This window comes from Chiloscyllium punctatum, chromosome 22, assembly GCF_047496795.1.
Source record: "Chiloscyllium punctatum isolate Juve2018m chromosome 22, sChiPun1.3, whole genome shotgun sequence".
NCBI lineage: Eukaryota > Metazoa > Chordata > Chondrichthyes > Orectolobiformes > Hemiscylliidae > Chiloscyllium > Chiloscyllium punctatum.
The window spans coordinates 88,666,666-88,694,295 of NC_092760.1; the positions used below are offsets into that span (position 1 = coordinate 88,666,666).

The 27,630-nt window shown below is 44.3% G+C and overlaps 1 protein-coding gene across 5 annotated transcripts in view; it reads right to left on the reverse strand.

The window, feature by feature from the left end:
• Positions 1 to 20,422, reverse strand: part of dhcr7 (7-dehydrocholesterol reductase) — a 44,128-nt gene extending 23,706 nt beyond the window's left edge. Inside the window, exons 1-3 of one of the 5 annotated variants that reach the window (XM_072592795.1) lie at positions 20,290 to 20,422; positions 9,511 to 9,623; positions 7,655 to 7,877 (exon numbers count right to left, since the gene is read on the reverse strand). In XM_072592795.1, the coding sequence (XP_072448896.1) occupies positions 7,655 to 7,877; positions 9,511 to 9,617 (330 nt within the window). In that variant the 5' untranslated portion in view covers positions 9,618 to 9,623; positions 20,290 to 20,422. Of the gene's footprint in view, positions 1 to 7,654; positions 7,878 to 9,510; positions 9,624 to 18,933; positions 19,023 to 19,194; positions 19,264 to 19,433; positions 19,455 to 20,271 lie in introns of those variants that run through there. The other 4 variants (XM_072592796.1, XM_072592800.1, XM_072592799.1 and 1 more) reach the window with 4 other exon arrangements.
• Between the last annotated feature and the right edge of the window lie 7,208 nt (positions 20,423 to 27,630).

Below are 27,630 nucleotides of genomic sequence, written 5' to 3' on the forward strand. Positions count from 1 at the left end.
ACACTCAGTGAATCAACAGCTCTTGTCCCAATTCTACTTGATCAATGTAAAAACTGGAAACAATTTGATAATTGTAGAATCCCTACAGTGTGGAAACAGGCCACTCAGCCCAACAAGTCCACACTGACCCTCCAATGAGTAACCCACCCAGACCCATTCCCCTAGCCTATTATTCTACATTTACCTCTGACTAATGCACCTAACATACACATCCCTGAACACTGGGGGCAATTTAGCATGGCCAATTGACCTAACCTGCACACCTTTGGACTGTAGGAGGAAACCAGAGCACGTAGAGGGAACCCACAGACACTGGGAGAATGTGCAAACTCCACACAGAGACAGTTGCCCGAGGCTGGAATTGAACCCGGGTCCCTGGTGCTGTGAGACAGCAATGCTAACCACTGAAAGCCGCCCATCAGCTTTATAAGCTTAAAGGAGAATAATAAATCATAATATTTCACAACGTATTTTTTTAAAAACATTTTTAAAAGCTACAGGATGTGCTCAAGAGGAAACAATTTGTCGGTCAACAACAGGTTGACCAGTTCAACAACTTCATCACATTGCAGGTGACTGTCAAAAATACAGTGGAAGGAGCACTGAACAAAAACAGAGAGAGAGGGAGAAGAGAGCGACAGAGAGAGAGAGAGACAGAGACAGAGAAAGATAGCCACAGAGACAGAGAGAGAGAGAGAGAGAGAGAGTTTGTGCATGCACCTCTGTGTTTGTGTCTGTGTGTGCACCTGTGCCACTGTGCATGCATGCACATATGTGTTTGTATGCGTTTTTGTGTGTGTCTATGTGTCACTGTGCCTGTGCATGCATGTGCCATGTGGGACAGGAATCAATGCTCCAAGTACTGTATAAACACAACGTGATGCCTACAGTCTGAACCAAGTTCTCTAATTTTGAAAGAGCTTGACAGAAATATTATTTTGATGAAACTACCTTCTAATCAATTGCTGTTCCTCTTTCTTTTACACGCACATTGCTTGCTTCTTCACAGCACAGACCACAAAGTTGCCCAGTGACCCTGACCTACATATACGACAGAAGGATGTCTTGATGCAGTTACACAAGGCCTTGGTGAGACCACACTTTGAGTGGTTTTATCTCCTTATCTGAGGAAAGATGTTCTGGCGATAGAGGGAGTGCAGTGAAGGTTTACCAGACTGATTCCAGGAAGACAGGACTCACATATGAAGAGAGACTGGATCAGTTAGGACTATATTCACTTCATAGGAATGAAAAGGGAGTCTCATAGACACCAAAAAAATTCGAACAAGACTAGAAGAGTAAACACAGGAAGGATTTCCCAGCAGGAGATGACAATCTAAGGATTTGGGGTAGACCATTTAGGACTGAGATGAGGGGAAATGTCTTCACCCAGACAGCAGGGAGCCTGTGGAATTCTCTGCCACAGAAAATGGTCAAATCCAAAACATTAAATGTTTTCAAGAATGAGTTAGATATAGTTCTTGGGGCAAAAGGGGTCAAAGGGTATGGAGAGAAAGCAGGAACAGGCTGAATGGCAGAGCAGGCTCAAAGGGCCAAGTGATCTACTACTGATCTTATTTCTTACGTTTCTATGGAAACCGCCTCCAAAAAGATAATCATGACATTTATTCTTTGCAAAATCTCTCCACAAATAAAAGGCAATATATTTAACTCAGCCAGGAAATTTCATGTTGGGATCTATGATACTCAGAGGCCTCAGGTTGGTGTTGGGATCTATGATACTCAGAGGCCTCAGGTTGGTGTTGGGATCTATGATACTCAGAGGCCTCAGGTTGGTGTTGGGATCTATGATACTCAAGAGGTTTCGGGTTGATGGTGTTGGGTTCTATGATGCTCAGAGGCCTCAGGTTGATGGTGTTGGGATCTAGAATACTCAGAGGCCTCAGGTTGATGGTGTTGGGATCTATGATGCTCAGAGGTTTCGAATTGAGGGACCCTCCTGATTCAAAGCACTGTGGCTCCCAGAAGGTTTCAGAAGACATAGTCATGGCCAACTTGTTCTGGTGTCCACCTTGTAGGAGGTTTCTGCTGTAAGAGACTTCACACAGCAGTCAAAGGGAGTCAGCACAATGTTAGGATTTGCCCCATGAATTGCTCAGAAGGGCTTTACTCAACCTCATAACCTACCAAGGTGTGTTTTCATTATAACGAGACAAGGTTCCTTCCATTTTTACTGGCACATCAAACGAGGTAGTTCATTTGCAGCTCAGAAATCATTATCCAGTTGACTAAGCCAATCAGCTTACTAGCTCATTAACACAGGACAATATTTGCACACTAATACTTGCACCTTGAAGCCAGGTCAGAGAGATTGCAGAGATTTCAGTGTTGGTTAGCTTGGGTCAAGATAGACTTACTCTCAAGACCTGGTTTGCTCCCTTGGTTTTCTTTGGGATTTTCTTCATAGTGAATTGTAGGAAGGGTTTTCTCTGCATAGAAGCCGCCAAATTCACTCTGTTTCCTCTCTTGTTTCTCTCTCAATTGATAGAATGGGGAGGTTTTATGATCGGAAGATGGTCCCTGGTGGGCAGGTGTGCAGGCAAAACTTCTGTGCATGGATTTATTTTGCCTTGCCACCCAGCCCTAACCTTACTGCAATTTAATGAAGGGCAGGGGGTGATTTAGTGCAGCCCACCTACCGTCATCCCAATTGAAGCTGTCACAGTAGGAATAAAATATAGGTTACTGTGAGATGTTGAAGCAGGAACAAGCCATTCAGCCCATTGAGTCTGCTCTGCCATTCAATGAGATCCTGGATAATCCTCAACTCCATTTTTCTGCCTTTCCCCCATAATCTTTAATTGCCTTCCTGATTTAAAAAAAATCTGTCAGTGTTGAATACCCTAAACAACCAAACCTCGACAACAATCGACAGTAAAGTCTGAGTCTGAGTGAAAAGAAAACTCTTCCTCATCTCTGTCTGACATGGAAGACATTTATTCGGGGATTATGCCTTCTGGTTTTGTCCACAATCCGTCATCCCATTTTCATACCTGAGAATTTCATGGACTTGAAATGGTTTTAAAAAGGGAAAACAAAATGATCCACAGCAACAGACTGGCCACACGGGTTAGTCAAGCTTCACAAAATCAATGCGGAATAAATGAAATAATCTCGAACTAAAACTAAAATTTTATCAAAAGACATTAAAAATAGTTCACCTAGTCAGGCATGAAAAAGTCCTAATTTCCTATCTTCACTTATATTACTTTGCTCATGAAATCAGAAATGGAAGGCATCATCTTCAATAATCAAACTTCAAAACAATTAATTCAGACACTGAAATACATAATAAAAACCAAAAGAACTGTGGATGCTGTAAATCAGAAACAAAAACAGAAGTTGCTGGAAAAGCTCAGCAGGTCTGGCCACATCTGTGCAGAGAAATCAAAGTTAACATTTCGGGTCCAGTGGCCCTTCCTTAGAACTGAAACACATAAAGCAGTTTATATTTCAGGAGACTATTTTTGGTCGAGCAGGGAGATGGATCTTTCACTGCCGATTTGAAACCAGGAAATGTAGACTGCCTCTCAAGAATTAAAAGTGACCGGTGACAAAACTCATTAAAGAGCAACATCAAAACCCTGAGAATTCAAATTCAAATTCAAAATCACGAGGGGCATGGATAGGCGAATAGTTAAGGTCTTTTTCCTTGGGGTGGGGAGTGCAAAACTGGAGGGCGTAAGTTTAAGATGAGAGGGCAAAGATTTAAAAGGGATCTGGAGGGGTAACTTTCTCAAGCAGATGGTGATGATGCATGTGTGGAATGAGCTGCCAAAGGAAGTAGTGGGGGCTGGTACAATTACAATGTCTAAAAGGCATCTGGAAGGGTACATGAAAAGGAAGGGTTTAAGAGGGATATGGGCAAAATGCTGGCAAATAAGATGAGATTAATTTAGGATATTTGGTTGGAGTGAGGGGTCTGTTTCCATGCTGTACAGCTCTATGACTCTATAACTGAAATATTCAAAACTGTTGATGACCAAAGACACCAATTAACCAACTGTGCTGTCATGTTACAACCTTACAACTCAATAAAACCCTAAGGACTTTACACTGCATGTATCTTTTATCTTCCTTCCAGACTGGACACATTCCCACTTTAACTGTGTGCCTGTATGTATTCTTAACTCTTTTTCTTGGGTTGAGGTGATAATAAAAATGCTCTTTCTTGCACTCAAGAAATCCCTGGAATTGGCTCCTGACTGATTCAGTATCAGCATTGGGTAACTACATTTTTATGAGAGAAAGGTACCGCCTTGTGCTGTAAAGAACAGAAATCTTTGTTGCAACCACCCGAGGAGATTGAAAGAGGGTAATTGATTCTCCCCACCTGACCTGGCTATAACAAAGCTGATAAGTGGCCAACATTGTGGTTTGTGCTGACATGTAGCAACAAGAGAGAATCTAATCAACATCCCTTTACATTCAGTGATATTGCCATTGCTGAATTTTCCACTGTCAAATCATGGGAGTCACCACTGACTGAATCATAAAATCCCTACAGTGTGGAAAGGGGGCACTCAGCCCATCGAGTCCGCATTGACCCTCTGCAGAGAATCCCACCCAGGCCCACACCCCCTATCCTTGTAATCCTTCATTTCTCATGGCTACTCCATCCAACCTACACATCCCTGGACAGTACAGACAATTTTACTTTGAGACAAAACAACTGCAGGTGCTGGAATTCAAGGTAGTTTAAAGAAAAATTTATTAAGGGTGAGGACCACTTCAGTGAGGTGGAGGCAGGTATTGGGGAACAAGGGTTATACCCCAAACATGCTGCCTGGCTTGTTGTATTCTTCCAGCCTCCCACTTGTCTACTACAGACAATTTAGCTAATTCACTTAACCTGCACGTCTTTGGACTGTGGGAGGAAACTAAAGCATCTGGACTAAACCCACACAGACACAGGGAGAATGTGCAAACTCCACACAGACTGTCGCCTGAGGGTGGAATCGAACCCAGGTCCCTGGCACGGTGAGGCAGCAGTGCTAACCACTGAGCCACCATACCACGCTGAACCAAACTAGCCAAGTAATTACTGTGACGACGAGACCAGGTCAGAGGCCAGGAATTCTGTGATGACTAGTTTGCCACCTACCTCCCTCATGCTTATCCACTATCTACAGTGCATAGGTCAGGAGTGTGCCTGGATGAATGCTGCTCCAAAAGTACTCAAGAAGCTTGACACCATCCAGGACAAAGCACCAGCCATGATTAATACACCACCTTATCTACAACATTCTCTCCCTCTAATCACCAATGCACAGTAACAGCAGTATATCTCATTTATAAGATGCACTGAAGTAACTCACCAAGGGTACTTTCCAAACTTGCAACCTCTAACATCTAGAACGGCGTGGCAGCAGATGTATAGGAACACAAACTCTGCGAATTCCTCTCCAAGATATGCACCATCCTGACTTGGGAAATGTACTGTCCTTTCATTATTACTAGATTATAATCCTAGAACTCCCTCCCTAACAACACTGTGGACTTTACCTGCAAGTCGAAGATGGCAGCAGTTCAAGAAAGATGCTTAGCAGCACCTTCTGTAGGACAATTAGGGATGTACACTAAATGCTGGTCCAGCCAGTGATTCCTATATCTCATGAATGAATTTTTTAAAATGTCAACCACATTGCTTTGTTTTGGGAGTCACACATAAGTCAGAAAAATAAGAATGGCACATGGGATTTTACAACAGTCTGGCAGCTTCATGGGTATCATCATTGAGACTTAGTGTGGATTTTACGTGTATTTAATTAACTATAAATCCCCTGTGTACCATGATAAGATTTGAACACATGAACTCACTACTGTTAGTCTAATAATAGAACCAGTACAGCTGTAGTCACATTCTGTTGAGTCTTTTCATTTGCTCTGAAAGTAAAGATATTCTGCACAGCTTTAAGTAATTAGATTGTATCCTGGTAGTAATCTTACTGCAACATGTTTTCAAGCTCTCTGGAGATGTTATTACAAAATCTGTGCTTCAAAAGTCCTTTGACTTATCTCCAATCCTTTAAAGTCACAGTCGTACAGTGATTGTCTTTTAATTAAACTCTCCTTAAGTAAAGAAATAAAAAACTGTGTCTTATCCACAAATGATTCACTCTACACTAAACAGTCAAGGCTAATTTGGTCATGGCATCAAAGAGGAATTAATGGGTTAGATTTTCTGCTCGCTGGTAGGTGGAACAACCAAGCCCTGCAAAGGCTAATTGGAAAACTGTTCTGTACCTTGGTGTCTCTCTGTAGAATTGTGTATGTCAGAGCTTCTTAAACTGTGGGTTGTGATGATACTATGGTTTAAATAGTGGATTTTATCCTGTTTTTATGAGGAAAGGTTCAGGCTGAGGTGCGTGAGTAGTCTGCTCCAAAACCAATAAAGCCAATAGTTTGAGACACCTTGGGATTTTTTTCTAAGGTTGGAACAATAGAAGCAGCTTGATTGAGTACGGTCAAGCTCCCACAAGAACCAGGAATTTTTTTTTTAGTTTTTGCCTTCAGTTGCAGTTGCTGGGATCTTGAAACTGGATGTGGAAGCTGGTATTCCTTTCTCTGTTACAGCTAAAAGTTAGGGTTCTCTTCCTGCTGCTGGCATTGCATCTGAGACTATCTATTTTACTGTTTTTGCCTTTGCCAGGGGTGTTACTATATTGTAAGTTAGTTAGTAGTCGTAATAATACATCTATTATTTTGTTAAGTATTGATAGTTACAATTCTTTACTTTTTTATTTTGTCTGCACTTTAATTTTAGTGTATGAATAAAGTGTGTTTTGTTTCAAGCCTGTTAGCTTGACCAATCGAATTGCATCCGTAACACAACACCTTACACTTACCTTTTAAATAAGAAAATGTTAGGGTCTCGACCATCTTCTGAACATATTTTGAGGGGCTTTAGTCTGGTCCATAACAGGGTCATGACCTTTGAGTAAATTTCAAGGCTACAGTGATGGCTGTGGACATCATACTGAATGCTAAGCTTCGTGAGGCTTCTTTAAATCATGGCACATTTCTTATTGGTGAGGGTGGCCTAAAGGACAGCTCTTTATGGCCTGGGTTGCTGCTACATAAAAGGTCTGTCAAAAGCTGTTTGTTTTTCCTTTGCAAAAGTTTAAACAATTGCTGCCATGCTGAACTACCATCCCCACAGCACGAGAGCTTAACACCCTCACCCACTCACTGAAGCTTTACCCCTCCCATCCCACAGCCAATTCCAAGCTCCTGCTCGAAAGGACATTCATTAATTAAGTTTTGCATCAGTTGATCACAAGTTTATGAGTGAAACTTCAGAATCAATAATTTAAACTAACTGACTTTAATTCTACCAGTTGCTGAGGTCAGATTTGAACCCACATCCCAAAGGTTTGGGCTGGGTCTAACAACATTACCATAAAGTCACAAGGACACACATGAAATCTCAGGTGATAAAATTAGGGCCAAACAGGGAATCGGTTTGGAGAGGTCTGGTGTTTGTTTGAAGGTCACTGGTTAATTCTGATTTCTCTTCACAGATGCTGCCGGATCTGCTGAGCTTTTTCAGCAATTTCTGTTTTTGTTTCTGGTATTTGTTGTCTGTTTTAGACCAGATGAGTTGGCCACAAGCTGACAAATGGAGACTTACTTGGAAACAGACCCAGGCCATGTAGATTTTCGCAGCTGTCCAGCTGAATGATGGAGCACGACTCCAGATGTCGCTGATACTTGACTTTCCAGAGTATAAATCAATGAGAGGACCAGACAGAGCACACTGGTACTGATCACAGGACATCACAAAGTAGAACACTATTATTGGAGCACAGAGGAGCAGAAAGATAACAGATACAAGGGAAAACCAATCCACTTCCCTGAAGAGAAAGCACAGACAGCTGTTAGAGTTGTTCAAAGTTGAAAAGCAATTTAAAAATTACCAAAAATAGGATACAATCAGATAAGACCATAAGACATAGGAACAGAATTAGGCCATTCGGCCCATCGAGTCTGCTCTGCTCTTTGATCATGGCTGATACGGTTCTCAACCCCATTCTCCAGTTTCCTTCCCGTAACCCTTGATCCCTTTGATATACAAAACCTATCAATCGCCATCTTAAATGTACTCAATGACCTGGCCTCCACAGTGTTCTGTGGCAGTGAATTCCATAAATTCCCCACTCTCTGGCTGAAGAGGTTTCTCCTTATCTCAGTTCTAAAAGGTCTTCCCTTTCCTCTAAGGTTATGCCCTCAGGTCCTAGTCTCTCCTACCAATGGAAAATCTTCCCAACATCCATTCTGTCCAGGCCATTCATTATTCTGTAAGATAAATCAATAGGATTTCAAAATATATGTAATTATTAGACTCAATGCCCCTGCATTGGGTGCAGGAAAACCCTATACACAATCACCTCTGCAATCTGGAAATATATTGTTCAGAAACACCAGTTGTTTAGAAATTTATTATGCAGATGCCACACATCTTCCCATTCTGGACTGCTTAAGAATCAGCCATTTCTGAAATTTTAGAATTTTCTGGATGATAAAATGATGCCCGAATGCCCAATCACAGTCATGAACTAGAAAACAGTGATACCACATGATGAAGAAGTGATAAAACTTGATTCATTTATCCAAATATGGTACTATCACATTGGCCTCTCAAAGGGCCATACTAAAATGGTGCTGGGAGATGCATGGGATCATTGAATCATGGAATCCCTATAGTGTGGAAGGAGGCCATTCAGCCCATTGAGTCCACAGTGATCCTTGAAAAAGCATCCCACACAGACCTACCCCCCCCCTCACCCCCAGCCTATCCCTGTAACCCTGCATTTCTCATGGCTAATCCACCTAGCCTACACGTCCTGGGTTCTTGGCAATGTGAGGAGCACTGCTAACCACTGACCCACCGAGTTTCTTGAGTGTTGTTGGAGTTACGACCGTCCAGTCAAGTGGGGAGTATTCCATCACCCTCCTGACTTGTGCCATCTAAGAGTTACACGTAGAACAGATTTCTTTCCTTAAATGACCTCAGTGAACCAGATGGACTTCTACAAGAATGGATCATAATAATGAGTTTGCAAATGAGACGATCTTCAGATTCCATTCTTTGATGAACTGAATGATGTGGGATCACAAGTCTTTACAATGTTACCACAATCACCAACTATAGCAGTAACAATCGTGGGATTGTTAATTCTGGTTACCCAAATAATTTGAATGGATACATAGCTTTTTCTCTGATCATTTTTTTTTTCAAAAATGCTTCACTAAGAGTGAATTAATTACAAATTCAGTTTTGGTTTGACAGAGACAAGCTTACATTAAAAAACCCACACACAGCACCAGTTCTAATTTAACATTTCCTAATCAACCTACTGAAAGATGTTATTACACACCACTGGGATGTGAACCAGCCCTCTTGGCTCAGAGGTAATGGTACTACCACTGTACCACAAGAACCCTCATGTCCTAGTGTATGCTTGTCCTTTCTACTCATTTTCTTACCAGGCTCTGCCCCACTGGCCCAGTTGTTCCTTCTCACTTGGGCCAACTCCATTTGCAGAATTCCTGTTTTGCTTTTTAATAGCGCCAAAGGATTGTGTGGCAGTCATGGTGTCCTGTAACAAAAGGACAGACAATTAAAAGTTATTTCATATGCAATTAAAGGCAGTTATTGTTTACAGCAAAAACAAAGAATGAGCTGGAGAAACTCCAGCATCTGTGAGGAGAGAGACACACAGACTTAACGTTATAGGTCCAGTGACCTTTCTGAAGAATCCTGTTCTGAAAAAGACTGACTGAACCCAAAACATTACCTCTGCCTTCTCTCCACAGATGCCGCCAGACCTGCTGAGAATCTCCAACAATTTCTGTTTTGGTTTTGGAATCCCAGCATCTGCATTATCTATCAATCTATCTATCAATATTTATCATTGAGAATAATACCGGCAGCCCTGTGGTATAAACAGGTCACTGTGGCTACCACCTTGATGGTTCTCATCTGACAGGGAACGATAGCAGATGACAGACTTTGAGTAACCAGTACAAAAAATTCAGCAGAGGGTTCTCAGTGGAACCTAAGACTTAATTTCATTCATTCTACAAATTGAAAAGAAATCAACACTTTCCAATTCTTCCACAATAATTCAGGCAGTATAAATATTGAAGTCATATCCTTCGCAAGACGGGCTTTTAGGCTGCATTCAGGTAGCTAAGAGCAGTCACTCACCTAAAGAAGCAACGTGTCAAGATTAGAGTGATGCTGGAAAAGCACAGCAGGTCAGGCAGCATCCGAGGAGCAGGAAAATCGATGTTTCGGGCAAAAGCCCTTCATCACTGTGCCACCGTGCTTTTCCAGCACCACTCTAAATCTTGACCCTAATCTCCAGCATCTGAAGTACCCACTTCTGCCTAATGAAGCAATGTACTGCCCCTTCCAAACTGGATGGCCTCCTGTCAAACAGTTGGACAGGAAGCCCACCGCTAAAGTTATTAATTGGTCAGTTTGAGGAAATTCAATGCTGAGTAAAGGTTTAGCCTCAGGTGGCCTTCTGAGATCCCCTTTTTTGACCCTGACAGTGGAGACCTGAGGCCACGGGAAATCATTGAAAATCGGAGCAGGAGTAGGCCATTCAGCCCTTCAGGCCTGCTCCACCATTCAATACGATCAAGGCTGACCATCCAATTCAGTCCCTTGTTCCCAGTTTGTTCCTATATCTTTCATCCCTTTCACCCCAAGTGCTATATCCCACAGGAAATTCCTGCTCCACATCTTGACATGCCATTCCTGACTGGGTACAAGCATTTTCACACAGGCATGCTCAAGGCCTAAAGGCAAGGCCTTGCAGGGCCATTGCTAATGAAACCTGACATTACTGGCACCACTCCAGATACGATGCACAAACATGAAAAGTCAAGATCCGGAATCACTGCCCGTGAACAAATTAATTTAGGCAGCAACAGTGAAGCAGCTGCATCAAAACCAGAAACTGCTGGAGAAACTCAACAGCATTTGTGGAGAGTGAATCAGAATGAATGTTTTGGGCCCTCTTCATCAGAATTGGGCAGGAGTTGGGTGATCGTTTATTTCATGGAGCACCCTGGTTCCCTGAAACTAAATGACAAAGCCGTCAGCCCTGAGGCATGCTCAGTGGTGCAACATCAATCAAACCTCCCACCCTCACAGTGAACTGGACAGTGACGGGCTGAAGGGCTTATGCCAGAAACCCTCCTGCTCCTCGGATGCTGCCAGACGTGCTGTGCTTTTCCACTTTTCAACTCTGCTCCCCAGCATCTGCAGTCCTCGCTTTCTCCAAGTGACAGGTACGGTCAGTCAGACAGAAGGAAGAGATAGCAACAATGGATATGTCACACCCAGTTCCAGATCAGATGGCAGAAGACAAGTTCAGGGAAATGAGGGGGGAGGGGATCTCACAGAAACCAATGAAATTCTTAACAGAAGGAGAGATAAGGGAAGGTGATGACCTAGTGGTATTATCGCTGGACTGTTAACCCAGAGACCCAGGTAATGCTCTGGGAATCCTGCCACAGCAGGAGATATAATTTGAATCCAATAAAAATCTTGAATTAAGAGTTCAATGTTGACCATGAATCCATTGTTGATTGTCAGAAAAACACATCTAGTTCATTCATGTTCTTTAGGGAAGGAAACTGCCATCCTTACCTGGTCTGGACTACATGTAACTCCAGACCCACAGCAATGTGGCTGATTCTAAACTGCTCTCTGGGTAATTAGGGGTGGGCAATAAAAGCTGGCCCAGCCAGTGACACCTTCACCCTGTGAATTAGAAGACAAAAACAGCAAAAGCACAAAGGATATCCCTGACTTCTGGGAGTCCAGACCCAGTCAAAGGATATATTGAGGACTGCAGATGCTGGAGATCAGAGCTGAAAAATGTGTTGCTGGAAAAGCGCAGCAGGTCAGGCAGCATCCAAGGAACAGGAGAATCGATGTTTCAGGCATAAGCCCTTCTTCAGGATACCACGCAGGCCATTTAGGACTGAGTTGAGGATGCATTTTGCCAGGGAGCAGGGGGTGACCCTGTGGAACTCTCAGCCACAGAAAGTGATTAAGGCATTGAGTCAGAGAGGCCAACAACACAAAAAGGCCATTCAGCCCATCAAGGCTATGCTGGTCAAAAACAAGCACCTAAGTATTCTCATCCCGAATTAAGGCCAAAACGAAGGGTATGGTGAGAAAACAGGGACAGAATCATGATGATACTGAATGGCAGATAGGGCTCAGTGGCCCACTCCTGTTCCTATTTTCTATCCACTGACAAAATTATTGTCTCCCGGTGACTCACTTGCAAACAAGAGAGATCAGATACCTCCCCAATGAAAGGTTGGGAACCGAAGAGTGATGCAGAGCTCCACCCATGAACTGATCTTACATCAGCATTCAGGTGACAATATCCTCATCAATTCAAAGCCACTATTCAAATACAAAGCAGTCCTGACAGTATAGTCTGGGTTGCAATTGTTGCCTCCGTTCTTTACCCCAAGTTATTGAATTATTTCAGTTGCTGTCAGAGGACCTGGTTAATCGCCAAGGCTAGAATGCAAACTCAGTTACCACAGGAACTTCACTGAGGGGTCAGAGGCCTTGCCTGCTATAAGATAATGAGATAGAAACCTGCCCTGCCTCTTTCAGGGAAACTCTACAAAATCACATGACAGTCAGGCACTAGCATGGCCTCCACAAGGATGGAATTCCCACCCCATTCAGATCCGGCCACTCTTGCCCTCAGCTGTGCCACTGGGAAGGCCATGGCTGTGGGTGAAGGATCAATCCCTATTCCTGCCCTCAGTTGAGTCCAGGATTGTGGAATCATAGAAGCACAGAATCCCGAGAGAGTGGAAACAGGCCATTTGGTCCAACAAGTCCTCACTGACCCTCTGAAGAGTATCCCACCCAGACCCATTCCACGATCCATTACTCTATATTTCCCCCGACTAATGCATCTAACCTACACATCCCTGAACACTATGGGCAATTTAGCACAGCCCATCCACGCTAACCTGCACATCTTTGGATTATGGGAGAAAACCAGAGCTCCAAGAGGAAACTCACGCAGACGTGGGGAGAATGTGCAAACTTTATACAGTTGCCTGAGAGGAATCGAACCCAGGTCCCTGGCGCTGTGAGGCAGAAGTGCTAACCACTAAGCCGCCATGCCATGGAGGGTCCATGACTAACATAAGTGATCTATTGAGGGCGTGGGTTGTTATTGGACTGGAGATCATGGGGAGGAGGAAGAGTCAGAAGGAAGGAAGGGCAGGGGCTCACTCCCTTTGGACCCCTCACCCTCCCCTTCCCCTCCAGCCTGTCGATGAGGAACTGATCGCCTTTCAGCAGCACCCCACTTCCCCAAGGTGATGAGCCACTTGCACAGGTTGGTGTGTCAGGTCAGGCCAGGCCCCTTGGTAACATGGTCACTGGCAGCTGGATTGACCCCAGTGGTAGTGAGCTGAGGTCACATGGGGCTGAGATGGGGTGGGAAGTGTAACTCTGAAGCTTCCTGGCAGAATCTAATTCAGGTGGAAGTGGAAAGGCGTTGGAGTTGGGAATCCCTCCGCAGTTTGCTCCCTCTGGAAAGGGAAGACTCTGGAGGCTCCATCGGTTCAGCTCTGCAGCCGTTCTTTGCTTAATGTTTTAAACCTTAGAGTTGACTAATCAGGACTGTTTGGAAATGATACAGTGTTTCAAATAGAAAGCATCTAGTAAGGTCAAAAGGTTTTATTTACTTGTATGCACACTGGTTCATGGGTGGTTCTGATTGCAACAGACCACATCATTATCACCTCTTTAAATTTATTTTCTTTCGAGTAAAACACACTCTCCTTGTTATGACAGATGACACATGATTAAAGTTCCTCAAAGCAGGGCGAAAAGAAAAGACTGTGGTGATATGAGCTGCAAAGTGGCTCCAAATTGAAATGTGGTAACTTTAATGTACAAAGGGCCATTATAGGATTAATTTCTTTTGTGTTTCATTTTATTTATGCTGACAGCCTAGAGCACCCTTATTCCCATTTCAAACACAGCATTGCACTTCAGTTGGTCATTCATTTTTACTACGCTGGCAAGAAACCACAGGCAGGACGTACAAAATGTATAATACCAGCATAATATTACGCGAACTACACAATTCAGACTTATATAGCAACCTTAATGTGATAAAGTATCCCAAAGGATTTTACAGGAGCTTTATAAATCAAATTATGACACTTGAAAAAGTACTTCATTCAATGCAAAACAGTTGGCAAAGGCACTGGGTAAATGCAAATGTATTCATTTTCAACTGGTATTAGAACCACTTACCAGTGACAGTAGTGATGAGGATAACAAGCTAGATTTTGTTGTAGTTTAATATTACCTTTCAGCTCAAGGTTCAACTCCAAACAAAATTGCACTCTTCATCTTTTCCCCTCACCAAGACCTGAGTCAACTAGACTATTAATGTAGTTAGGATCGGAGTGGTGCTGGAAAAGCACAGCAGGTCAGGCACCATCCGAGAAGCAGGAAAATTGACGTTTTGGTCAAAAGCCCTTCATCAGGAATATTAATGTAGTTAACCTCAGCAATGTTGGCACAGCCAGCGACACCTGCTTCCCATGACTGAATAAAACATACTCTTCATCAAACCCGAGGTGTCTGTCAACATGCATCACAACCACACATACACATCCCCACCCACATATAAAAGGAATACTATTCTGCACCTGCCAGTTTCTGGATGGTGGAAATTTTTCAGCTAGTTCTGCTCATGTCCCAACACACATGACGAATGTAACAAAAGCACATGAGACACAAAGTCAGATAAAGCACGTTTATGGCACTGAAACAGGTCACTTGGCCACCCAACTTGATCTCAATTTCAAGCATTTGGCCTGTAACCTTTCAGGTTATGGCACTTGAGGGGCACATTGAGACATCTCTGAAGTGAGTTGAGAGTTTTCCGCTTTCAATACCCTTTCAGGAAGTGAGCTCTAGAACCGACCACCCTCTTGGTGAAATAAAAAGTTTCCATCCATCAGCTTAACTTAATGCCTCCTCAAACCCATCCACCCACCACCTGTCAGTCACTGACCACTCTACTTTGGTTACTGGGTGCTTTTGCTCACTCTATCCCTCACAATCTTGTACACTCTCCACTCCTCTAATCTGAGAAGAACAAGCATAGCCTAACCATCACGCCCCAGAGAACCTAATCTTCATATACAGCATCCAAACCATCACAAACATTAACAAGAATCACTTCTGACAGAAGTCAGGATGCTCCAAGGGATGGTAGGAATCATCTCTCTCAGTAGGGTGTCTATGCATCAGTGCAGAAGAAGGATGTTTTAGATGCAACTTGAATGAGGAACAGCAGAACTGTCACTGCAAGTGATAGGGCTTTAGAATGCACCGCCTGAGAGCATGGTGTAAGGCAGAGTCAATCAAAGCAATCACAAGGGAATGAAATAGTTATCTGATAAAGGAAGAATGTGCAATGTGATAATTGAAAATATGATATTTGAAATAAGTGAAATTTGAAGAGTTGGTACAGACATGATGAGCTGAACAGCCTCTGTGAGGAAAGACAGTTTGAGGGGCGCCCTGATTGAGGCCTACAAAATCATGAGAGGTGTAGACAGGGTGCATAGCAAGAAACTTTTTCCCAGAATGGGGGACTCAATTACTAGGGGTCACGAGTTCAAAGTAAGAGGGGAAAGTTCAGCTGAGATTTGCGTGGAAGGTCCTTCATGCAGAGGGTGGTGGGTTGCCAGCGGAGGTGGTCAGGACGGGAACGATAGCATCATTTAAGGTGTATCTTTCTTCTTTACTAAGTTGTTTAATCGTCCACCATAATTCTTAACTGAAAGTGGCAGGATTGCAGAACTTAGACCTAATCCATTGGTTGTGGGATCGCTTAGCTCTGTCTATCACTTGCTGTTTGTTAAGCAAGCAGTCCTCCTTGCACTCCTCCAAGGACATGCAGGTCCTGGGCCTCCTCCATTGCCAAACCCTAATCACTTGACGCCTGGAGAAAGAATGTCCCATCTTCTGCCTTGGCACCCTCCAACCCCATGGTATCAATGTGGATTTCACGAGTTTCCCCATTTCCTCTGGCCCCCATCTTATCCCAGTCCTAAACTTCCACCTTGGTACTGCTCTCTTGAATGATCCTATCTGTCCATCTTCCTTCCCATCTATCCGCTCCACCCTCTTCTCTGACCTATCACCTTCACCCCCACCTTCACCTACCTATTGCATTCCCAGCTACCATATCCCCAGCCCCAACCACATCCCATTTATCTCTTAGCCCCCTTGGCCCACGAGCCTTATTCCTGTTGAAAGGCTTATGCTTGAAACGTCGACACTCCTGCTCCTCAGATGCTGCCTGACTTGCTGTGCTTTTCCAGCACCACACTCTTCGACTCTGATCTCCAGCATCTGCAGTTCTCACTTTCTCCTGTGCAAGTAATCCTTCACCAGGTTAACATCTTATCTTCAGATATGCCTGATGCTACTGCTGGCATGCCCTCCTGCACCATCTTTTGAACCAGGGTTGATCCCTGGCTTGATGGTAAAGGTTGAGTGGAGGATCTGCTGGGCCATGAAGTTACAGATTGTGCTGGAGTACAGTTCTGCTGCTGTTGATGGCCCACAGTGCCTCATGGGTCCCCAGTTTTGAGTTGCTAGATCTGTTCAAATTCTGTCCCATTTAACACAGTGATCGCGCCACACAATATGACGTAGGGTATTCACAATGTGAAGGCAGGACTTCATCTCCACAAGTACGATACGGTGGTCACTCTTACCGATACTGTCATGGACAGATGCATCTGCAACTGGCAGATTGGTGAGGATGAAGTCAGGTATGTTTTTCCCTCTTATTGATTCCCTCACCCAGTCAAGCAGTTATGTCCTTTAGAACCTGACCAGCTCCATCAGTAGTACTGCTGCTGAGCCTGTCTTAGTGATGGACATTGAAAGAGACCCAGAGTACATTTTGAACCCTTACCCCCATCAGTACTTCCTCTAAGTATTGTTCAACATGGAGGAGTTCTGATTTGTCAGCCAAAGGAGAATGTGGTAATCAGCAAGGGATCTCCTTGCTCATGTTTAACCTGAGACTTCATGAGGTCCAGAGTCAATGTTGAGGACTCCAAGGGTAACATCCTCCTGACTGTACCCCTATCGCTGCCAGGTCTGTCCTGCCGGTGGGACAGGACATACCCAGGGGCAGGATGGTGGTGTCTGGGACATTATCTGTAAGGTATGATTCCGTGAGTATGCCTATGTCAGGCTGATGCTTGACTAGTCTGTGAGACAGTTTTCCCCATTTAGCTACTAGCCCCCAGATGTGAGTGAGGAGCTGTTTGCAGGCTCGACAGCGCGGTTTCTGCCGTCGTCTTTTCTGGTGCCCAGATGGTCCATCTGGTTTCATTCCTTTCTTGAGACTTTCTAGCAATTGTTACAACAGAGTAACTTGCTGGACCATTTCGGAGCGCAGTTGAGTCAACCACGTTAATGTGGGTCTGGAGTCACATGTAGGCCAGAACAAGTAAGGAGGGCAGATTTCCGTCCTTGAAAGGGATTACTGAGCCACTTAGATTCTTAATTCCAGATATGTTTTATTGAATTCAAATTCCACCACCTACTATGGTAGGATTCAAACCAGAACATGAGCTGAGCTTCTGAATTAATAGTTTTGTGATAATGCCATTTGGCCATCAACCCCACCTTTGGGGTTTGGCCCATCTTTATGGAAACTACTGTCAAGGTCAGACTGCAACATCTTGATCATAAGCAAATCTCCTTAGCAGGTATCCTTGTAATTTAGGATAGATCATTTAGATTAGATTAGATTAGATTACTTACAGTGTGGAAACAGGCCCTTCGGCCCAACAAGTCCACACTGACCCACAACCCACCCAGACCCATTCCCCTAACACTACGGGCAATTTAGCATGGCCAATTCAACTAACCTGCACGTTTTTGGACTGTGGGAGGAAACCCACACAGACATGGGGAGAATGTGCAAACTCCACACAGTCAGTCGCCTGAGGTGGGAATTGAACCCAGGTCTCTGGTACTATGAGGCAGCAGTGCTAACCACCGTGCCACCCACTTGCTTGTCTTTGCTAACACCTTCACGTTGACTCTAAACGTCAGTAGCTTCATGTTGACAGTAAACTGTCAGCCAACAATCAGAATCAAATTATATTCACCCCTTTCAAATTCACCTGACTTCACTGCATTCAGGTTTCACAATTTCTCTTCCAATGACACTGCACCATACCGACAAGCTATCTGCCACTTCTTCCACAACCTGTTGAATTTTTTCAAAGTCCTGTTAATGCCATCAAAATACACTACAATCATTACCTTCCTCACACACTGTTATTGACTTTACAGTGTCAATTTGAAAACAGGAAACACACTCATTTCAGAACACAGCTGTCCAATATACTATAATGCCAGCACGGCTTTAAAACTGAAGTGAAAAGTCCTAAGAGTGCTCACAGTCTGCAGGATATATATTATTTATATATAATCTTACAGTCTTTTATTGAAATGTCCTGACATACAGATTCAAGCACACACTTAAAACTACTGCGGGAGGGGGAGGAATGAGCTCTGTGCACTTCTCTAAGTTTACAAAGGCTGTTTTCCAACAAACATAACAGAACTTTCAAACGGGCAGCAGGAAGTTTGTTGCAACCGAGGAGGCTGCAACCCAGACTGAGCTCCTGGATCAAGACTAATTGTAAAATTGCTACAGCACTGGGGTAGTTTCTGTCAATTCGAAATGGAGGCCAGTCCAGGTTTCCCTGCCACTCACTCTCACTGGGTTTGAACAGAGGGGTCAACTGAAATCAGTGAGTGGTTTGTACACCAGAGTCAAAGCGTACCTGGTTTACAGCTCCGGCGTTCACACTGCACTGAGCGAACAGTGTGAGCACTCAGTCAGATATTCTGCAGAATATTTCCAACCGCTGGTTTAGCTGCAAAACAGCTCAGCCAGGCCACCGATCCCATCTTTATTCTCCAGTAAAACGATCCTTTGGTGGTGATTTACTCACATCTTTTGCGGTTCTCTACAATGTAAGCTATTTTTGTTACTTCGACCTCCCTCCCTACACACACACACACACACACACACAGGGAAATACCTTTCATCTGGTTTATATTACAGGTTTGACTCCAACAATATCCGGAGCTGTCACCAGCGTCTGATTATTTGGGTCCGAACCTTGAGCTTCGTTATTCTAAAGGTGAAACGCGGGGGTAAAGTACAAGGAGAGCGAGGATTTCTACCCCACAGCCAGAGGGGAGGGAGGGCACCATTTCCCAGCTGGAAGCTGGATCGGGATTCCGAGGGGGATGGGAGTGGGTGAATGAGGGACATTACCTGTCAACAAGCCCCGGACAGGGTCCAGCAGAGAGTCCCGAGAAAGGCGGCTTCACTCCCGGTGTGAACAGAGAGCCAGCTCCCCCACTGCTCCCGTCCCCTCCCTGTGCTCCGGGAGGCTGGGACTGAACCATTGCCCTCCCTCCCTCCCAGCATCTCTCCTTCCACCTTCAGCTCCCTCCCTCAATCTCTCCCCCCCCCCCCCCATCACATTCTTCCCATCTCAGCCTTCGTCCAGCACTCTCTCTCTCAATCCTTCCCTCTCTCCCTGCATATCCCTCCCTCTCTCCCCATCTCTCCCTGCATCTGCCTCCCTCTCTCCCCCACCTCTCCCTCTCTCCCTGCATCTGCCTCCCTCTCTCCCCCACCTCTCCCTGCATCTGCCTCCATCTCTCCCCCATCTCTCCCTGCATCTGTCTCCCTCTCTCCCCATCTCTCCCTCTCTCCCTGCATCTGCCTCCATCTCTCCCCCATCTCTCCCTGCATCTGTCTCCCTCTCTCCCCATCTCTCCCTCTCTCCCTGCATCTGTCTCCCTCTCTCCCCATCTCTCCCTCTCTCCCTGCATCTGTCTCCCTCTCTCCTCATCTCTCCCTGCATCTGCCTCCATCTCTCCCCCATCTCTCCCTGCATCTGCCTCCCTCTCTCCCCCATCTCTCCCTGCATCTGCCTCCCTCTCTCCCTCCTCCATCCCTGTACCTATCCCTCTATCTGTCCCACTCTCTCCCTCCCCGTCCCTCTCCCTTCCCCCATCCCTCTCTCTCTCCCTCCAGTGTTGATCGTTTCATACAGACAATAAGAACCGTTAAGGACACGCAACAAGACAAAAGACCAACCCACCGAGGCTTTCTCACGAACCTGAGGGACAGTAGTGATGGGGGAAGCGGCCAGGCTCCTCTCCCGCACACGATGCCTGGTTTGTGATGCTGGGGGCCGCCCTATATTCCTCTCCTTACCCCTCGAGCCACAGGGCGGGAGCTGTCAGCTGCTCCTGTCAATCACCAGCTCCCTCCAAGGGGATGCTCCAATGAGAACTCACCATCCCGCTGACCTCAGAGGGGAGGGGTGTGTCTTTGACAGCCATTGGTCCAAACGCCTCAAACCATTCCATCGGGCCATTGGTTGGCTGGGGGAGAGATGGGGCAGTCTCCATGACAACCTGCCCATTCTGTCAAGGATGTTCAGCCAAGGTACAGGGTTCAGACATTACTGCAATCTTCACTAGAGAGAACACAGTAAAAAGTACAAAGGACTGGAGAAACTCAGCAGTCCAGACAAAATGTGTAAAGAGAAAGAAATACCTGACAGTTAACATTTTGAGTCAGCAAAAGCTGCTCTGAGTTTGGTATCCCATCACCAAATCACCCTTTATTTACATGCACACAGTGCATGGATTCTGACCAATCAGCTCAGAGCCAGTCCCTAGAGTGGGGAGACTCTCTGACCCTTCTGCTTATATCTGTCAGCCAGGGCTCCCTGATTTGTCCAGGTTACCAACCCCAATTGGGATTTCATAGTCAACTAGATCCACCTGGCCAATCTCATTCCAATCACTGCAGAGTCCAGTATGTATTCTTCAAACACATTTGTGAGTTTCGAAGAAGTGTCATGTTGGACTCAAAATGTTAATTCTGTTTCTCTTTCTTTACAGATGCTGCCTGACCTGCTGAGTTTCACAAGTACATTATGTTTTCATTTCAAATCCCTAGTATCCGTAGTAGTTTGCTTTTATTAGAATAAACAAAACCGCCCTTCATAGCAATAATTGATTCAATGGACCATAATATATGGACAATATTTCGAGCATGATATTGTATCTTTGCAACATTTATTGATTGGCCATCATCCATAATGTTTACAAAAGTCAAAAGTTTTCATTCCCTTATGTTAAGATAACATGTTTTGCAGATCGTTTTTCTATAATGCGACAGTTGTGTTCCTCTGCAACCTCGCGCTATCGAAAATCCCACTATGGAAGATTGCTAATAGAAATTCGCTATACCCATTCAGTAGAAAGCTCACGTTTATTCAAGTAACATTCACAATTCATCAATCACATTATCACCAATTTGCACTGATGAAACACACATTATAGTAGAACAACCTGTGATTGCTTTATCTGTAACCTGATAAATTTCCAATCTCAGCTGTACAAGGGAAATTCCAATTGGAGTCAAGCTCCCCATCTCCATTTTCCAGCCCTACAACCCTTTAAAATTTTTGTTTCTCCAGTTACAATCTCTTGGGCCTCCTTTTGGTTTTAATCATTGCACCATTGGCACCCATGCTTCTGCTGCCTGCGAGCCTGTGTTGAAAGTTTGAAATGCTGTACTGACACCTCTCTGACTGTCTGACTCTCCTTAAAAACTGAACTCAGACAAAAGTTTGCTCTCACACCTGATGCCAGCGTGCGTCAAATTTGCTTAATGACAACATTGGTAACAGTGACAACATTGATAAAGGTGCTGTGTAAATACAAGTTGTTGTTGGTAGAACATACACATAAATGTCACATAATTTCCAGGAGGTCCTTGATAACATACGCAAGTCCCCTGTCTCCTGAACTAATTTAGAACACTTGGACAAAATTGTGTGGTCTGACTTAATTTCTTTTTGCTCAGACTAACCTTCTACTTATGCATAAACAGTAATCAGAATCATGAACAGGCTGACTGTTTTGTATAAACACGTTGAAACGTGGCATATATGTGGATTGGTATGATGCTCCAGAGTCAACTAACCTGCCAATAATCTGAAGATCCATACCTGAGTAATTGCTACTTGCGTAAGGTATGGAAAGCACAGCACTGGAGAACTCATGAAATCGTGCCCTGGCCTATTCCATTTCAAATGCTTTATCAGTGTCCTCCTCACCATCATAAGATCTGGAACGGGGTGGTTCATTAGTGATGTCATAGTATTCAGTTCCATGACTACTCCCCTGATCATGAAGCAATCCAGGCTAAGAAGCTGCCAATAATACTGAAAACTGAAAAGTGGGTGTTTTCTACATCAGTTCATGGACTTCACTGGTTGGGCCAGCATTGATTGCCTATCCCTAATGCCATGAGAAGGTGATGATGAGCTGCCTTCTTGAATTGTTGCAGTCCATTTGGTGCAGGGAAATCCTCAATGCCATTTCGGGAGGCAGTTCCAGCATTTTGACGCAGCGACTGAATGAATGGCGATATATTTCCAAGTCAGGATGGTGAGTGGCTTGGAGGGGAAATTATGGTGATATCTGATACCCTTGTCTTTCGATTTGTTAGTGGTTGTAAATTCGATAGCCACTTTGCGCCACAATCCGGGAGTGGAGAAGGCTCAGAAATTTTCTCTTGGTTTTTAAAAGCACTATCATTGGTGTACATGTTGATCTCAGGGTACTACTGCACAGAGGTTAAACAAAATCAGACATTTCAACAATGCAAGCAGAGACTAGATCTATGGCAAGTAACTCATCGTTATCTCTCAGAATCTCTCTTTACCAGCAGTGTGCCAGAATACCTTCCACGTATGAATCACAAAATGCAGTCAAAATGCACTTCCGAGAAAGTTCACCAGACTAATATCTGGAATGGGACTGTTGTCTTCTGAGAATAAGTTGGACAGGCTAAGCTTGTATCCACCGGAGATTAGATGTATCAGAGGTGGCTTGATTGAAATCTATAAGATTCTGAGAGGTGTTGAACGGGCAGATGTGGAGAGGATAACTCTTCCCATAGGGAGAATCTAGAAGGCAGTGTCACTGCTTAAAAACAATGAGACAAGACAGAAATGAGGAGCCTTTTTTTTCTCAAAGAGGATTGTGAGTCCGTGGAACATTCTTCCTCAAAGGCAGGGGAAGCAGAGTGCTTGAGTATTTTTAAGACAGACATTGATAAATTCTTTATAAGTAAGGGGGTGAAAGGCTATTGAGTATAGGTGGGAATGTGAATTAATCAGATCAGCTGTGATCTTACAGAATGGCAGAACAGATTCATGGGGTCCATGCCTTTCTCCTACTTATATAATATTTGTATATGTCCATAGAATCATAGAGTCATAGAGATGTACAGAAAGGAAAAGACCCTTCGGTTCAACTCGCCCATGCTGACCAGATATTCTAAATACATCTAGTTCCATTTGCCAGCACTTGGCCTCTAAATCCTTCCTATTCATATACCCATCCAGGTGCCTTTTAAATGTTGTAATTGTACCAGCCTCCATACTTCCTCTGGCAGCTCATTCCATATATGCACTACCCTCTGAGTGAAAAATATTTCCCCTAGGTCCATTTTAAATCTTGCCCCTCTCACCTTAAACATATGCCCACTAGTTTTGGACTCCCCATCTTTGGGGAAATGATTTTGTCTAATTAACTTATCGATGCCCCTCAGAATGTTACTAAGCTTTATAAGATCATCCTTCAGCCTCTGTCGCTCCAGGGAAAATAACACCAACGTATTCAGCCTCTCCCTACAGCTCAAACCCTCCAACCTTGGCAACATCCTTTAAATCTTTTTACCGTCAAGGCAGAATTTGATTAGATTTCATTCTCAAAAGCTGCACTTCTGGTTCACTGTATATGCAATTGAAAGTAGGCACAATAACAACTCATCTAAAGTCTGTCATGACACCATTTGGAGGTGCCGTTGTTGGATTGGGGTATACAAAGTTAAAAATCACACAACACCAGGTTACAGTCCAACAGGTTTATTTGGAAGCACCAGCTTTCGGAGCGCTGGTGAATGACCACCTGATGAAGGAGCAGCACTCCAAAAGCTGGTGCTTCCAAATAAGCCTGTTGGACTGTAACCTGGTGTTGTGTGATTTTTAGCTTTGTCATGACTTAGAACAATGAACAGTACAAGACAGATCAAGGACCTTCGGCCCTTGATGTTGCACTGACCTGTAAACTAATCTAAGCCCATCTCCCTACACTATCCCATCATCAACCATATATATACCCAAGGACTGTTTAAATGCCCCTAATGTGGCTGAATTAACTACATTGGCAGGCAGGGTATTCCACGCCTTTACCACTCTCTGAGTAAAGAACCTGCCTCTGACATCTGTCTTAAATCTATCACCCCTCAATTTGCAGCTATGCCCCCTCGTACAAGCCGATGTCATCATCCTAGGAAAAAGACTTTCACTATCCACCCTATCTAATCCTCTGATCATCTTGTATGTCTCTATCAAATCCCCTCTTAGCCTTCTTCTCTCCAATGAGAACAGATCCAAGTCCCTCAGTCTTTCCTCATATGACCTTCCCTCTAGACCAGGCAATGTCCTGGTAAGTCTCCTCTGCATCTTTTCCAATGCTTCCACATCCTTCCTGTAATGGGGCGACCAGAACTGTACACAATATTCCAAGTGAGGCCGCACTCGCATTTTGTACAGTTGTAGCATGACATCACGGCTCCGGAACTCAGTCCCTGTCTCAATAAAACCTAACACACCATACCTGAAGAAAGGCTCATGCCCGAAACGTCGATTCTCCTGCTCCTTGGCTGCTGCCTGACCTGCAGCGCTTTTCCAGCAACACATTTTTAGTTCTGATCTCCAGCATCTGCAGTCCTCACTTTCTCCTAACACACCATACGCCTTCCTCACAACATAGGCTGCTTTCAGGACAGCCAACCCAGTTTCATCCACTTATTGTCCTCCTTATCAGCCTTTCTCTTTCCCTGGCTTACCATCAACCATTTCTTTATTGCCCTCACTTGTTTATCTTTCTCTGGGCTGTGTCTCCACCTATCCACTCACTCATTTTCCCCAGACAACTCCCATCGTCAGTGTTTATACTGCCTTTTCCTCAGTACTACCGGTTCTGAAGAAGGGTCACCGGTTTCAAAACGTTAGCTCTGTTTTTCTCTCACTGCAGATGCAGCCAGGTCTGCTGAGTTTCTCTTGCATTTTCTGTTTCCAATTCAGAAGCTTAGCAAGGTCACTTCACTAACAAAGTTCTCCTTTGTAAGCCCCATCACAAAGATATACAAGAGAAGCAATTTAACGAGAACATAATCCCCTCCAAATCCATTGCTAGGTCATACATTACCTTGACTTATCTGTGCATTACCAGCATGGTGGCTCAGTGGCTAGCACTGCTGCCTTAAAGCACCAGGGACCCACATTTGATCCCAGCCTTGGTTAACTGGCTGTGTGGAGTTTGCATATTCTCCCTGTGTCTATGTGGGTTTCCTCTGGATGCTGTTCTGGTTTTATTACCAATTTAGGATCGTTAGCCAGACTGCAGACAATGTAGTACATTTGCATGTACTAGAACCTACACAGAGCCCTGTTCTTTACAGATAGGAAAAAAAACCTATAACACATTGCACCTGTTTCAATGCAACATAGTAGTCGCTGCTTGCTGGTTCATTGCAACAGGGCAATGTCTTGATTAATAGGAGTGAATTTGCCTGTCTTAAAATTTAAACAAATCTTGACAGTTAACTACCAGTCATCATTAATTGGTGCATTCTCCATGGCAATGCCTCAACCTTTTGTCATTTGTCAACCAATCAGCTCCTCCCCTCATATTAATATATGTAGGTTTTCCTCTTGAATTGACATTCTTGTGAATTGTCCTGATGAATGCAAGTCGAAAAGATTTAACAAAGTGCATCTCTGTTCAGCAATTTTCACTTTCTGCACTCCTAAATAATTAAATCAAAAATAGTACAGAGAAACATTTGCAGTAAGATGGTTAATGACCTGAAAAATTTATTATAAAGGTGAAGGAGGACAGTTAGGCTGGTTTTACATGAAAACGTTACTCTTTGTCTTGCTATTAATGAATGGCATTTTATTTTTCCATTTTACAGAACTTCAGTATTTGAAAAATACATATTTTTATTGAAACCTTTTGTCCGGCACTCATCAGGACAATTCACAAAAAATACCATCGTAAAGGAGACAACATTTTTATATTGTATAAGAAGAGACTGTTGATTGGTTAGTGTTGTTTCCCCTTATTCATATTCACAGTGGCTCAGTGGTCAGCACTGCTGTCTCACGGGGCCAGGGACCTGGGTTCGATCCAGCCTCAGGTAACTGTCTGTGTGGAATTTGCACATTCTCCCAGTGTCTGTGTGGGTTTCCTCTAGGTGCTCTGGTTTCCTCCTACAATCCAAAGGTGTGCAGGTTAGGTCAATTGGCCATGCTAAATTGCCCACTGTGTTCAGGGATGTTAATATGGTTCAATTTTCCTGCTTTGGCTTTTGAGGATCAGCCATGAAGGATCTCTCAGTCAAAGCACAAACCAATTCTCATAGTCAACAGCAGCTGTACTTTGATTGATGTGTAAATTTGGTTAACAGGGAGTTGATTATAATGCAAATTCTGTCTCGAGTTTCAGCATTCAATATGGAAGGATGACTGGACTCGTGGGCAAAGGTTTTATAGGAGTCAAGAGAGCTGTGCTGCCAGGACTGAAAGCTGGTCCAGAACTCATATTGGAGGAGGGATGATCTTGAAGAGGGTGACAGATGAAACAGACACTGTGGCTCAGTGGTTAGCTCTGCTGACCCACAGCTCCAGGCACCCGGTTCGATTCCACCCTTGGGTGATTGTCTGTGTGGAGTTTGCATGTTCTCCCCGTGTCTGCGTGGGCTTCCTCCGGTTTCCTCCTACAATCCAAAGACATGCAAATTAGGTAGATTGGCCATGCTACGGGGATAGGGTAGGGGTCTGAGTGAGATACTCTTCAAGAGGGCTGGTGCAGACTTGATGGGCTGACTGGCCTTGTTCCGCACTGTAATGATTCTATGATTAAGAAGCCAGGGCAGCCTTCCAATGAAGAAGGTTGATTAGTGTCTTTGAGCTGCTGACCCAGTCAGAGGACCACTGGCTTGGAACCTTCCCTGGATGAGATGGTCAAGGCTGAGGCCTAGAGAGAAAGGGGAGAGGGCACATCCATGTTGAGGAACCCAGAGGACAGGTGAGAATTGCTTTTCAGATGCCAAGATTGGGAGGGGGAACATGAAGGGAGACAAGCGCCAATGATCAGAAAAGGTGTATCCCCCAGGATGATGTTGGTGTCTTATGTTACTGCTTGACATCCTGGGAATCTCTCTGTAAGTCTGACATCCATCCATGGAAATCCCTCTGAGAATCCTCCTGGATACACCTGGTGGTCTCCCTGATTGATGGGCAACATAAGAATAATATGCCACTGGGGGCAGAAAGTGTCCATTATTTGGTAGTGCAATTGAA